This window comes from Cladophialophora yegresii, assembly GCF_000585515.1.
Source record: "Cladophialophora yegresii CBS 114405 chromosome Unknown aczIN-supercont1.2, whole genome shotgun sequence".
NCBI lineage: Eukaryota > Fungi > Ascomycota > Eurotiomycetes > Chaetothyriales > Herpotrichiellaceae > Cladophialophora > Cladophialophora yegresii.
This window is the reverse complement of record NW_006913046.1, coordinates 3572174-3586246: the sequence shown is the minus strand read 5'-3', so window position 1 is coordinate 3586246 and position 14073 is coordinate 3572174. Positions and strand designations below refer to the sequence as shown.

The window sequence follows — 14073 nt, the reverse complement described above, 5'->3', positions numbered from 1 at the left end:
TAATGGTTAATACTTTAAGGAGGGGTATTAAAGTTTAAAGCGTAAGAAGATGGAGCTAAAATAAAAAGTCTAAGAGTTTTAAGCTTAGTTAGCTTAGCGGGCTTAATAGTATATAGGGGAAATAACGCGCCTCGCTCGCCTTTAGGCCTTAGAGATATCTTAAGAGTAGTCCCGTTTAGCCTAGGTAAAGTGTTAACTAAATAAACTCTCGGAAGCCTAGAGTAATATAACGGTTTAGGCTTATCTCGTCTTAAACCGACTAAATAAGGAGGACGGGTTTACTCCGGATAAGCCTGCGTTATTATTTAACCTCTAGTCCCCTAGCGCTCTATTAGCTTTTAACGACGCCTAGCTAGACGCCCTTCTTTCGATAGGAACTACTTAGAATAGGTTTTTTGTGTTTTCTGTAGCGTCTCCGGAGAGAGGTTTATCTCGGGTTTCTTTATATTTTCTATATCGTTATATCCTAACTACTTAATTAGGAAATAAGGTTTACCGCGGATAAGTTTAGTTCGAATAACCTTTTCGACCTTATACTCGTTATCTTCTAGTTCTTTATCTAAGGGTGTAGTTTTAACGATTTTAGCGTTTCTTAGTACGGGTTTTAGTAATAATATATAGAATACGGGATAGATCTTTATATTCTTTAGTAGCTCTAGATAATATATTACTAGTTTAAGTTTCTTCTTAACTTTAAATAGTTTTAGTTTAGTATAATCTAGCTTTCCGCTTAATCTTTTTATTTTAATATTTTTCCGTATTAAGTAGATAGGGTCCCCCCCTAAAAAGGTTAGTCTCTCGATCTTTTTCCTATTTATATACTTTACTATTCTATTTAAGAGGAACTTAATATTTATTTTAAGTTTATTATAAAGTTCGTAGATTTACGTAGCGATTACCGTAGCCCTCTAGTTTAGTTGCTACTCTATAAATTCCTTTAACTATAAGTGGAATTCGTAGTTTACGTAAAACGGTATTATCCCGGTTACTACTTTATAATTATTAAAGTAGAATTAGGCTACTAGTAAGAGTTAAACCTAGTTAGTTTATTTATAGTTAATATATATTTAGAGGTACTATTTAAGGGTTTAATTTATTTATTCTATTTATTTATTTATTTAGGGATGAAACAAAGTTAAGAGTTTATATTTAGTTACGAGTAACTTTATAAGTAACTTCTAGAACTTTAAGGTAAATAGCTTATCTCTATCTAAAATAATCTCCTTAAGTATATCGTAGTTAGTAAATACTGTCTATAGGAACTTATAAGCGAGGTCCTTTACTATTAATAACTCTAGGTATAACTTAAAGTAGCTATATTTTATTAGTTTATTATACACTATTAAGATATTATCGTAGGTTACGCTTATAAGGGGCTCCTTAGACCTAGGTAACTTAGTAATAAAATCTAGCGTGACTAATTTCTATACTTCTTCCGAGACTCTTAACGGTTATAGTAGCTTATAGGGTTTATATCGCGCGTACTTAGTCTTTATATAAGTCTCGCACTCTATAATAAATTATTAAATATCCGTTTATATTCCTTTCTATAGTTTATAGGTTCTTATAATAAGTTCGATTATTTTATCTACTTCTAGGTATTCTATAAGTAGATCGTTATAGTATTTAGCGATTACCGCTCGTTAGTCTTTAGGTTTTAATGTCTTTATTATAGCTAAGATTAGCTATATATATATAAGGTACTCGCCTTCCTATCGTAGTAAGGATATAGGGCTTATTTTAAGATTTTTTATATAGTTTAGTCTTCGGCTTAAGGCGTCGGCCTTACTATTTTCGGTGCTCTTAATATAGAAGATCTAGAAGTTATATACCGCTAGGGTCTTTACTTAGCGTACTTATCGCTTATTAAGAGTCTTTATAGTATTCTAATAAAGTAGATTCTTATAGTCTAAGAATACCTTAACCGGGTACTTAGGTCCCTTTAAGTAAACTCTCTAGGTTCGGAATGCTTTTATAATAGCGAGTAATTCCTTATTATAAATATCGTAGTTTAGTTCGGGTCCCGTTATCTTTCGGGAGTAGTATACTATAGGTTAAGTACGGCCGTCGGGGTAAACTTAGGTTAAGACGGCTATAACTACTTTATTCGAGGCGTTAGTCTTAAGAACCGTCTAGAGACTAAAGTTAAACAGTATTAAGATTAGTGCCTAAGTAAATACTTATTTAAGTTCCTAGAAAGCTGCTCTAGCTTCCTATATAAGAAAGAAGGGTTTATCCTTCTTTTTTATTAAATTCGTTAAAGGCGTCGCGACTTATAAGTATTCTTTAATGAATTTTCGGTAGAAGTTAGTAAATCTTAGAAATACTTAAACTTCTTTTAATGTTTTAGGCTCTTTTTATTTTAATACTAATTTTACCTTATCCGGGTTTATCTATAGGCTTTATTAGGATATAATATATCCGAGGAACTTAACTTATTCCTTATAGAACTTACACTTTTCGATTTTTACTAGGAGGCTATACTCTTTAAGGGCCTTTAAAACCTTTCGAATATATCCTATATATTCTTCGTAAGTTTTAAAGAAGATTAAAATATTATCAAGATAAGCGATATAGAAAATATTTAAGTATTTTTATAAGATATTATTAACTAGGGCTTAGAAAGTTACTAATGCGTTAGTTAACTTAAAGGGTATTATATAATACTCGTATAATCTATATTAAGTTTAGAATACTATTTTCTACTCTTCTTTATTTTTTATTCGGATACGATAATAGGCGTCTCGGATATCGATAGCTAAAAAGAACTATATACCTTAAAGGCGATCTTATAGTTTATCGATTCGAGGTAGGGGGTAAATATTCTTAATAATAATATTATTAAGTTTCTAGAAGTTAATATATAGCCGTAGCTTCTCTCCTTTCTTAAGAACGAAAAGGATTAAATACCCCGCTAGGGATTCCGATAGTCGTATATATCCTTTTACTATATTCTCCTTTAAGTATTATCGTAATACTTCTTCTTCTTTTACTAATAATAAATAGAGAGGTCCGAATATTAGTTATATACCTTCTTTTAAAGGTATCTTATAGTTTTACGGTTTATACTTAAATAATATATTAATACCGTGCTTTTCCTTAAAGAAATCTATAAAGTCTATATATTCTAAGGGATACTTCGCTTAGTTCGCTTTAGCTAGTATTCTCCTTAAGGAACGTACTTATATCGCTTTAGTAAATAGTAGCTTTTTATTAGCCGGCTCTCTATATTCGCACTAGGAAAACGTAAGCTGATTATTTCTCTAGTTAATCTACGGATTATATCTCTTTAGCTATACTATTCTTAAGATAATATTATATTTTATAGTGTTAATATTTAAGTTAAGTATTTCCCTATATTCGTCGATAACTAATTATATCGATCTTAGCTCTTCTAAGATATTAGATATTATAGTTTTATTAAAACCTATAAGATTATAGGTTTTACTTTTAGTAACCTTTTACTTAGTTAATCTTTAGGCTACTCGGGTATAGATAAATATACCCGTACATCCTAAGTTAATTAAGATCTATACTCGTTAATCCTTTAGTATCTCGCCGAGAATAATAACTTATAAATACTAAGTCTAGGCTGTATTAAACTATAGAACTAAAGCACTATCAGCTATCCCTAGTTCGGGATTTAAGGACTGAGTCGTTAATTCGGTTAGTCGTCTCTAGACTACCGAACTTACTCGTTTTTTAGCTAGTAAAGGTAATCTACCTAGTCTTCCCCGTTATATCGTAGCGTGTCGTAATCCTATACGGTATAACGGTCCTCTACTTAGTTATAAGCCTTCTCGGCTTCCTCCCTTATTATCTCTAGTTTTTAGGGTTAAAGATAATTAAAGTACTAACTATATATATAAGGAATCCTCCTTATTAAGTAATTATATACCGAGTTATAAGGATACTATAAAGTTATAAAGACCCCTACTAGTATTTTATTAATTTATAGTATAGGGATACCCTATTCCCTATAGATTTAATATACTTCTTCGACTTTCCCGTTAGTATATACTATACGATGGTTTCGTTTATTCCGTATTTATCGATATTCGTCTTCTGTAGGGTTTAAGGTAGTCCTCTCGTTTTTTACTAAGTACCTTATTACCGTCAATATCCTTTAATCCGTATTACCTTAGTAAAAGTATTAAAATCCCTCTTATTCGTAGAGATAGTTAAGCCTTCGGTAAAACCGTAATATAACTAGTCTTATATAACTTTATAAGTCTCTCTTTAGGAAGTATCCTATATATACGTATTCCTCGCTAATATAATAAGTCTATAAGTTAATATACTCTATAACTACCTAATATCTTATACTAAGAGTTAGGGTGTTCTTTATTTTTAATATATAAGTCGCCTTACCCCTATTAAAGTCTTTACTTATACTGTTCCTCGGCTCCACCGTAGAGTATTCGGGTATCGAGTCTCGCTCTAGATCTATAGGATTCTATATATTATACTGGTGTATATACTATATCTCGGGATTACCTCCTTAATATACGTGTTTTTCCTATAGATTAGCGTTATATCGTGGATATTCTAGTTTATTATAGAACCGAAGTTTAACTACTGTTATTAAAGACTTAACTATTCCTATCGGGTTATATATATAGTAATAGTATTAGTTAGGTCTTTATAGGTAATATAGGTCCGCGTAAGGAGTGATCCTTTAATATTTTATCTAAATATAGAGGTGTGTACTTATAAGTCGCACGACTTCTCCTTAGCCTTTATCTAGTATAGATCCCTTACCTTTCACTACCTCCTTTACTATATTTATCTCCTTAGTAGTAAACTATTTTTCGCCGATATTTATCTAGGTCTTAAATCGATAATTCTTAGCGATATATCCTAGTTTTCTATAATAAAGGTATAGCTTTTCCCTTAAGCGTCGTTCTCTTTCCTCTTTAGGAATCTTAGCGTTTTTATTACCTTTTTAAGGTTTCCTATTTACATTACTTTTCTTTTTCTAGGCTGTATTTAAATCTATAGATATAGGGCTATAGTATAGTTCCCTATATTTTAGTATATTTAGCTTATAGTTTCCCTTAACTATATAGAGTACTCGATTCCCTTTTTATCGGGTTTTCTGTCAGGAATGGCGGTACTCGAGATGTAAAAAGGGGTGTATAAGCTAATATCTATCTAGCTATCGACGAAGACTCAAAGCATGCGGAACGAGGAGGGTTCGCATGCGAGGAGCAAGCTATATAGGCCTAGAGCGCTAAGCCCATCTAGGCGTTCCTGACATTTTCTAAAAATCTTATAGGTCGTTATTAACCTTAATAGTATTCGCTATTAAGTCGGATAATTATCTAGTTATACTATTTCGTAATTCCTAACGGATAGCCGGTTTTAGGCCTTCTTTAAAAATAAGGACTATAACCTCATCGCCCTATTCGAGGATAAACACGAGTCCTCTAAACCTTATTATATACTCCTATACGGATCCGGTCTATTAAAGGTTTATAATTTATCTCTCGGCCTCGTGTTCCTCGTTTTATACTTTAAAAGCGGTTTTAAGTCGTTCCGTGAACCCTAAGTATATATTAAAGACAGTCCTTATATCCGGGCTTCTATCCGTAGGATTATTAGTAGTATAGTCCTATAAATAAGGTCTAAACTAAGTCTCGGCGTCTCCCTTTAAGTATAAACTAATAAATAAAACCTTAGTAAGTTTATCTAGGAACTTAGTAAGGTTTATAAGGAAGAATATATCTATATACTATAAGAAGGGGGTTAACCCTCTTCTTTCTCCTTTATAGGGTTTCGGGGTATTGCCTAGATACCCCTTAACCTCGGTTATTATAGCTAGTCGTGCTAGAATAGAAGGTACTAGTCGTAAAGTACTAGGTCCTAGTGAAATAACCTTGTTTAATAATAGGCGTAAGGCTTATTAAGTAAGATTATTATCGGTAGGGGAAGAAGGTCTAAATAGTCTGCTTATATATATATCCGTATAGTATTAGGGTTAATAGCTAAAGTGTTAGCGCTGCTCCTTTCGACTAATCAGTAAGGGTTAGATCTTTAGTTATAATACTTAAATAGAGGTGTAGGTAATATAACACGAGATAAGGTATAGTAAACAACTAGGTATAATAAGATACTTAAAGGTAGGTATAAGTAGATGATATAAGTTAGCTATAAAGGAGTGTAACTAAACTATTTAATAACGAGCGTATATATCTCTATAATACTCTATACGCTTTACGCGCCCTTCCTACCCTATTCCCTAGGGCGTCCTAGAGCTAATAAGACCGGTAGGGTATATTATATAATAAGCTATAGCTAGGCCCTGCTCGTCCTACACTCCTTCGATATAACTAATAAACATGGTGAGTCGCTATTAAGCGATATATAATCAGGCCTATCGCTAGCCTCGTATAACACCTCGTGTAATATCGGAGTAGCCTAGCCCTATATCTGTAGCTCTCTTTAGAACCCGTTAATATAGTTAAGAGCACGGTAACTAGCTTCTAAATAAGGGAAAGAGTTAGTCTAAGCTAACGGAGGGGGTGTATAAGAAGGAGAAAGTATAATAATATAGTAAGGGTTAGTAAATATTAAGAAGACTAGGTATAAGGAGACGGAGTAAAAGAAAGATAGGGAGCTGTAATAAGCGACCTCCCGATAAGGGTCTTATCCTTTTCCTAAGGGCTTAACTTAGCTAGTAAGGTTTTAACGGGCCGTATCCTTTCGGATAACGCCTCTTCTTAAGTTAATTTCCTCCTTTCCGTATTAGAATAGCCTTATCGCTATTTTATTCCCCTTTTATTTCCTTTCCTCCTCCTTTATATACTTTTCCGGGAAATGTCCGATACTATTATTATAGTCTTGAATCTTCTAGAAGCCTTCGGCCGTTAGGAACTAAGGTATTAACCTACTTAGTTCTTTATTAAGGGTATAGGTAGATTAGGTGTAATTTCTATAGAGTTCTTAAGGCGCTATATCTATATTGTTTTTTAATATTAGGTGGACGGCCTTCTAGTTCTTAGTTTACTTAGGCTCTAGTCTCGGGTTTTATTACTCTTTTATTAGGAAAGCCGTTTTATTCCTAGAGCTAGTAATAGCCGAGTCGCGCTTTAGCGCTCTAGAGCGTTAATAGTAAACGGTATCGAGTAGATTCTTAAGGGGCTCCTTAAGGCGAATAGCGTTTTATCGGCCTTTAATATAGTATAAACTCTAAGGGGACCGGTCTAGTAGCCCCTTTATAGAAGGATAGTTTATACTAGAGGGAGAAGTAACTCTAAGGTCTCTTTTCTAGGTACTTCGAAGGGTTCTTATTATTAAACAGTACTTTAATAGTTATCGAGGCTCCTTAAGAGCCTAAGTATAGATCGGAGGACTATCTCTTTACTATTTAAAAGAGATAGAGGCCTTTAAGGGCCTCAGCCTAAGGCTAGCGAGGGCTGTCTAGAGTGTTGCTACTAGATATGACTTAATTAGAGAACATGATGAATTTTAGAGGGGTCTAGGGGGAGACCTAGCTATATAGTTACGAAGGCCTATGTAAATAATACGGTATCGTACAATAGGGGGTATGGCCCAGTACACCTCTTAGTGCTGTCTGGCCAACCCTTCGGATAACCTTCCCAGTCACAATTGGAGTTGCTCGGAAGAGAGTGTCGCGATCGTAGAATTTACAGTACTGTATCGTGAGGCTTGGGGGCTTTTTCTTTCAAGATCATGTTTGAAGTCGAGGCACAGTACTTAATTCATTATGAGGGCTTAATTCTCCGCCTACGAATGAAAAGGAGAATTCCAGTCTTCGTGCACACCAAGGCATCCAACCCACTGAGTCAGACCCCGTCAGGCCCATCTACCGAGCGTCATTCACCGCGAGCACGAGCATACGGCATCTCGCCAGTGCCGCTGTGCAGTGGGCGTCGTTCACTTTATGTCTGCCTTAGTGGTCGTAAAAATCGATCTTCATAAGCTCCTGCATTTATTCCTTTCGTATATATTGCGCCTAATGCACCAGCCTTTGCCTAGCCAACAAACGAGGGGTATCTATCCACAGTGGTCGTCGCCAAAAAGAAATTTCGTAAACACTGTACCGAATGATGCATGACACGTGGCTTGACATCCACGCCCCTTTGTATGTTGTCCCCAGCCTGCCAATCTCTCCCAGAACTCCTGTTGGAACCAATCCCACTTCGAAAGCTCGACCAAGTGTTCGGCGATCACACCCCTCTATGGACACCTCGGTCGCCTCCATTGGATGTGCAAATCAATTATGGTACCCAAGCGACGCCGCGCATATCGTAAGAAAGTATCAAATCAGAACACCGGATTTTATCACCCGGTACAACGTCCAGGACGTGGCGCGCGTCGCCGCCGAGGACCTTTCGAAGGGCGCTTCGCTCCCGAGTAGGAGCGCCATCGCTATTTGACGTCTGCATAGCGCAAAGAGGGTGCCTCGCTATCGGTGCTGCTTGCGTTTGTGCTCGGCGGGTTAGAGCTGCGACTGCTCGTGGTGGATGTTGGAGCGAGAGGTGGCGGCCCGTTGTTCCCAAACAGGAGCTTTTCAATGGCAATGACCTGCTTGCCGTAACTGGTGCGACGCAGCATGGGATAATTGTGCTCCATGTCTGCCCTCAAGGCCATGAGCTTGATCCCTTGCAATTGATTGAAGACCTTTTCTGTGATTCGAGTCAGCATGAGCAAGACTTCGCCGAAATGTGAGACTTACGTAAAACGTAGTTACCATATTGATCTCTCATCAGTCCCAGCACAGGAGTCACCCCCTGATCGTTGGTTGCGGTTAGCCCACGAAGGATCTGTTCACGCTGGTCCTCATCTGCACAATCGATGCTCTTCTCGACGATGTTGCTGGCAAACTTGTGCTTGGAGAAGCCCAGAAGCTGTGACAGGATGATATCGACAACTTGGCGCCGGTCGCGAGGCTCTCCATTCTGGATGATGTGTTGCACAACGTAGTTGCCATAGGAGTCACCGATGAGTGGATGGATATGCTCTAGAAGCTCGTCCAAGATCACCCGCTTGGCTGGCGGTTGGCAATATTCCAACATCCGCTGGACTACGCGACACCCGTATTGGTGAGTTGACATCTTTGCCATCTGCCCTCGATGGGCGTCAACGATAAATTGTATGTGCTCCCCAGGTATACGCTCGATGGCCTTTTGCACGACATGGTTGCCATTCTGATCTCTGACGACCTTCAAGATTTGCATGTTCGGACCATCAAGTTCTCTGACAAGGCTCGCTTGCTGATCGGTCAGGACGTGTTCAAAGGCCTTCTGTACCACACGACACCCGTACATCTGCATCGACAAATGAAGGACGTGACCTTTCATATGGTGGGCCAAGATCTTCTTTTGTGTTTGGTTGCCATGTTCAAACATTTTCTGGATCACGTAGTTTCCGAACACGTCAGTCATGAGTTGAAGCAGATTGGGCTGGATTTCCTTGAAAATCTGCTCTTTTTCATCACTGTTGGCAGTCTCGAGTTTTTGCTGGATGAATCGTGACCCGTGTTGGTCACCACTGAACTCGACAACATAGCCGTAGATATCTTTGAGCTCAAATTTTCGATTGTTTTTGCTGTTTAGGCGAAAGTCTTCCAGCAGAGGGCTTCTGACAATGTGACTCTGCTCCAGCTCACGAACAGGCATGCGAGGGCCAGTCGGGTAGTTGTGCAGCGTGCCGTGGCCGTGGCCGACGTAGGGATGCGCGAGTGGATTCATCCGCAATGCTTGACCAGATGTCCGGACATCATACTGATAGGCACTCATCATCGGTGGCTGCATAGAAGTCGGACTAAACAGCGACAGTTCCAACCCGTACTGGTCAGGCCCAGCAAACTTGCGATCAAGGACGAACTGCTCATGGTGCGATGTGCGGCTGGATACACCGCTTCCAGGTGTGCTCCCAACCGACTGCGGTCCCGTGGGGGGCGTACCTGTAGCTGAATAGTACGGACTGTTCAGGTTGCTTCTGTAGTCGTTTGGGAGTGGAGGTAGTGAACCACGGCCTGCATATTGGAAGCCACCATACTGATGAGGCGGGGCTTGAGGGTTCAAGCGTGATCCGACTTCCTGTACATGAGGATCTGCTTGATGAAATGTGCTGTCCAGGTGGTCAAGATGAGTGGGGCCATGAGAAATGTCTCGCACAAACTGCGACTGGTTGACCGGCATCCGAGGAGGGAAGGCTCCAACAGTCGCCTGAGCCAAGGTCATGGCTTCGTAGGATTTGAGTATATCATCGTAATCTTGATTCTCAGCTGGACGAAACTGATCCACATGCTCGAAATTCACGAGGCGGCCATTGAACTTTCCATGTATTGCCAACCTGGGTCTGTGCTGGTATAAGGTCTCAGGAGACACTCCGTTGGTCGCTTTGTAAGAGCCATGTCCATCGAGGTATGGCGACATATCTGAAGTCCCGTTTAGTTGGAGGATGCTGCTGGCAGTGCGGTCGTGGCCATTCTCATGCTCCTGGACCGCAGAGAAGGCCCCATTGTGGTGAAGCCTGCTCGAGTTGAACGCCTGGATTTGTGGATCGAGCTGACTTGAGCCGAAGGTGGCCGTCCGGGATGGGGAAGGGATCACTCGAGAACCAGCCGCTGCAAGGGCAGGCCAATGATTCTGTGCTTGATGGGTGTCTGGAACGTCATCCACATCCGGATCACTGCCAGCGAACAAGCTTGGTTCTTGTGTCCCGTTCGAGCCGTTAGCCACAAACTCCAGAATCTGGTTCTGTCTTTGTTTAGTCGGGGACAGGGGTCGGCCCTTTTGCCGTGCCGAAAAGCCAAGGGAGGATGACATCGAGCTCCATGACATCTTGGACTGCGGAACGTTTTCATTGTTGATGTCAGTTGACGTACGCAAGGACGATGTTGCGGTCTTGGCCTCAGCGAAATTCGAAAGAGAGCCTTGACGGACAGGAGATGCTGGAGAAGGATTAGCGGGCATGGTTTTATGGTGTGCCCACAACTTACGTCGTATCGGGTTGTCGTCGACAGCGCCGTCAAGGAATGACTTGGAGGTTCCCCAGATTCGGCTCGAGGCATTCCAGGCATTCTTTCCCAAGTCATAATCGGCCTTCGTATACAGCCTTCGTTCGTATGCTTGTATGCGAGCCCCTCGTGTCTGAAGTGCTTGGTCAGCCCCGCCGTCGCTGACCAGGGAAGTATACTCACGGCTTGAAACGTTGTACCGCCCTCCATCACAGTCATTTTACACTGCGGCCCGACTTGGAGGAGTAGAAGAATGGTGGTGGTCCTCTAACGGGTACTTGTAGCCAGACAATGTACTTGCGGATCGGTGGGGGCGATGCAGAGGATCTCGGCCAGTATCGCTGGGCTCGTAACGAACAGAAAATAGATTATGGACTGTCGCGCCGGTATGTAGTCAGTGCCTGTGCCTGGAATATGAGGGTCGGATTCAACAGGGCGGGATGTGTACCAGAAGCAACAATATGTAGGGTGAGCATGTACACCAGCCCCAAAATATAATAAACCCCGTTGTAGATACAAGGAGGAGAAGGGAAGGAGGCAGAGAAATTAGAAGAGAAGGAGGTGGTTTCGGTAGGAAGCAAGGTTTGGCAGAGTCATGTACCCCTTCGTTCGCCAGCAAAGCAATGGTACAGTTCTGACCAGCAGGCAGCCGTAGGGCAAATGAGAATCAAGGCCTGCGCCTGATCGCGCCGTAGACGGGTAGCCGCAGAAGGCAGACGAGGGAGCATCTGCCAGCAGACGTGCGCCTCGACCACGGCTCACGCATGGAGCAGCAAGGGATGGGTGAAATGATGGGATGTTGACAGTCTGGTGGAATGTTGCGACGCCAGGTTTGTGCAAGGTGAGTCGCAAATGTTGGCGGGGCGCAGGTGGGCTTTGCGGCGAGGGACGAGGAATGGCGGCGGGAAGGGTGGAGCATCCAAGGGCAAGGGCAAACAAAGCGTGGCCGCAGAAGGGATAGAATGTCGGCGAGGAAGCGCAAAAGAAATGCAACAGAGGGTTACACAAAAGGCATGTACCGGTGAGCGCAAAGATGATATGTCACAAAGTCTCCCATGCCATGGAAGAAACAGATAGGCTGTCGATCGGGCTGTCTGGTTTACCCCAGAAGGACCAACACTAGGTAAGAACCGTCAGGCCGAAGGGGTGCCTAAACTCAATCCAGCCTCACCAAGTGGAGTTTCTGCTCGTTTGATCTGTTCCGACCCTCGGGTGGCGTGCCATGGTCACAGGCGAGTTCGGGTGTCCAACGGTCCAGAAAGACGAGTCGCAGGCCCTAAGAAGGATAACGGTCTTGATAGTGGTTACATGATCGTGGGTTTCTGTGATTCCATCAACCATGGACTGTATGGTACGAATACCGAGTTCAGCATTGCACTGCCCACACAACCTTGACCGCATTCGCCCTCTTCAAGCAAACAGGCTGATGGAGCTGACTCAGACATGACGCTTGAAGTCAAGCCTGGGCCCAGGCACCCAACAGGCGGAGAGAGGCATACTGTGTACTGTGCACACTGTTGTACTGCGAACGCTGTCTGAAGAGGATTGTGTCTATGTGCACCACGACGAAACCGCTTTCTTTCGTACAAGGATTTAGCAGGATGGCCGTCGAAGACGGCTTATGCAACCTCATTATTGGAGAGTGAATCATGGTCGCACACAACGCCTGCAGGTTTGTTCATGGTGTGTTACTGCCCAACAAAGATGCGTGCTTGGTCTTTGTGGGCAGGCCGTTACGGCACGCTTTTTGATCGCTCTGGCAGCAAGAACTTATGTAGTTCTCCTCGAGGCGCAAACAAATGGTAACAGTGTCTGTTGTCCTCCGGGGCCTGCATGCCATCCCAAACCCGAGTTGTCTATCATCCATAACTCGCATGTATTAATATGACGACACCCGAGTAGGCGCAATTTTCGGATCCGCGCATAGATATGTCAAGCAACCAGCTTCTGAACCTGAAAGCGGGCTCGCCGCAGACCACATCGTGACCCAGCCACCGTTTCCATGTACACAGTATGACTCGAAGTGAAGCATTATTGGCGAACGGTTCCCAAGGAATATTTGAATGAATACTTAACAGAATTGTAAGTTTGGCTATCGCATTCATTGAAGCTCGATGTCACTTTGGTCGAGCGGCCGAAGTCGGGGTAGGTTGTCGTCGAAGCGGCCCCCTAACATGAGCAAACAGAAGGTGCAACACTAAGCAAGGGACAGGATCACGTTTCCTTTGACCCTCGTAGCCTCGCAATTCGACCCGTGGGGAGGGTTGACGGCCATATAGCCCACAAGCATGAGATGCTTCCTATCGCGATTCTATACATGCAGACACAACCCAACTTCTGCGGCGGGACATGTGAAGGAAGCAGAGGAAGGCTTCGAAGGCTAATTTGTTTGTTGATAAATTGCCGTTTGCAACGGGGCCGCCAGTGATCGGTGCATCAGACTGGCCCGGCTCCATCTCACACGACCAAAGCAGCCTCCGACCGCCGATCTTACGCGGCGCAGTGGATCCTATTGGTCGAATAACGCGCCGGAAGAGATTAATTTTCTAGCAAAGATAAGCAGCGTGTTCAGTCGGTGCTGTGGCATCCCGGCAAGCGTAGGCGAAGCGGGCCTCGGGCGTCACGCTGTGGCTTGCAAAGGCCTGTGCGGGTCTAGAGGAAGCAACAGCACTGGCCAGGCCTGCCTAGTGGATGGGCGTTCATTTGGGAGGTGGACTTATTGTTGCTATCGGCCTTCGCCAACAACATCCGTTGCACCTAATTAGGAGCCTGCTCATATTCATTCGGCTTCTGGTTGCTCTTTCTCATTCTTCTCTTGCTTCCTGTCTGTTCGCGTTGCGCTCAGTCACGAAGCTCACCTTCCTTACCAAATCATTCTCCTTCATTTGGCGGTACCAGCTTCACTCTTTCAGCTGGTATTTGCTGTCCCATCGTTTTGCAAAAACCCCATAGCCGCCAATCACGGTCTTTCCCTGGTGTAAAGACCAAAGGCATCGACAATCATACGCGGATTTCGCTTGACTGTGCATTGCGGTCGGATCCTACACAGTACACGCAATCAACAACTTCTATCGGGCGTCTTG

General features: G+C 42.2%; 1 protein-coding gene across 1 annotated transcript; it reads right to left on the bottom strand.

Moving 5' to 3' along the window:
• Positions 1-8394: 8394 nt before the first annotated feature.
• Positions 8395-10946, bottom strand: A1O7_03203 (uncharacterized protein; the record flags this gene model as incomplete). The annotated part of the gene is made up of 2 exons (XM_007757228.1): positions 8395-8651; positions 8702-10946. The coding sequence occupies 2 exons, from the start codon at positions 10944-10946 to the stop codon at positions 8395-8397; spliced, it is 2502 nt and encodes an 833-aa protein (XP_007755418.1).
• Between the last annotated feature and the right edge of the window lie 3127 nt (positions 10947-14073).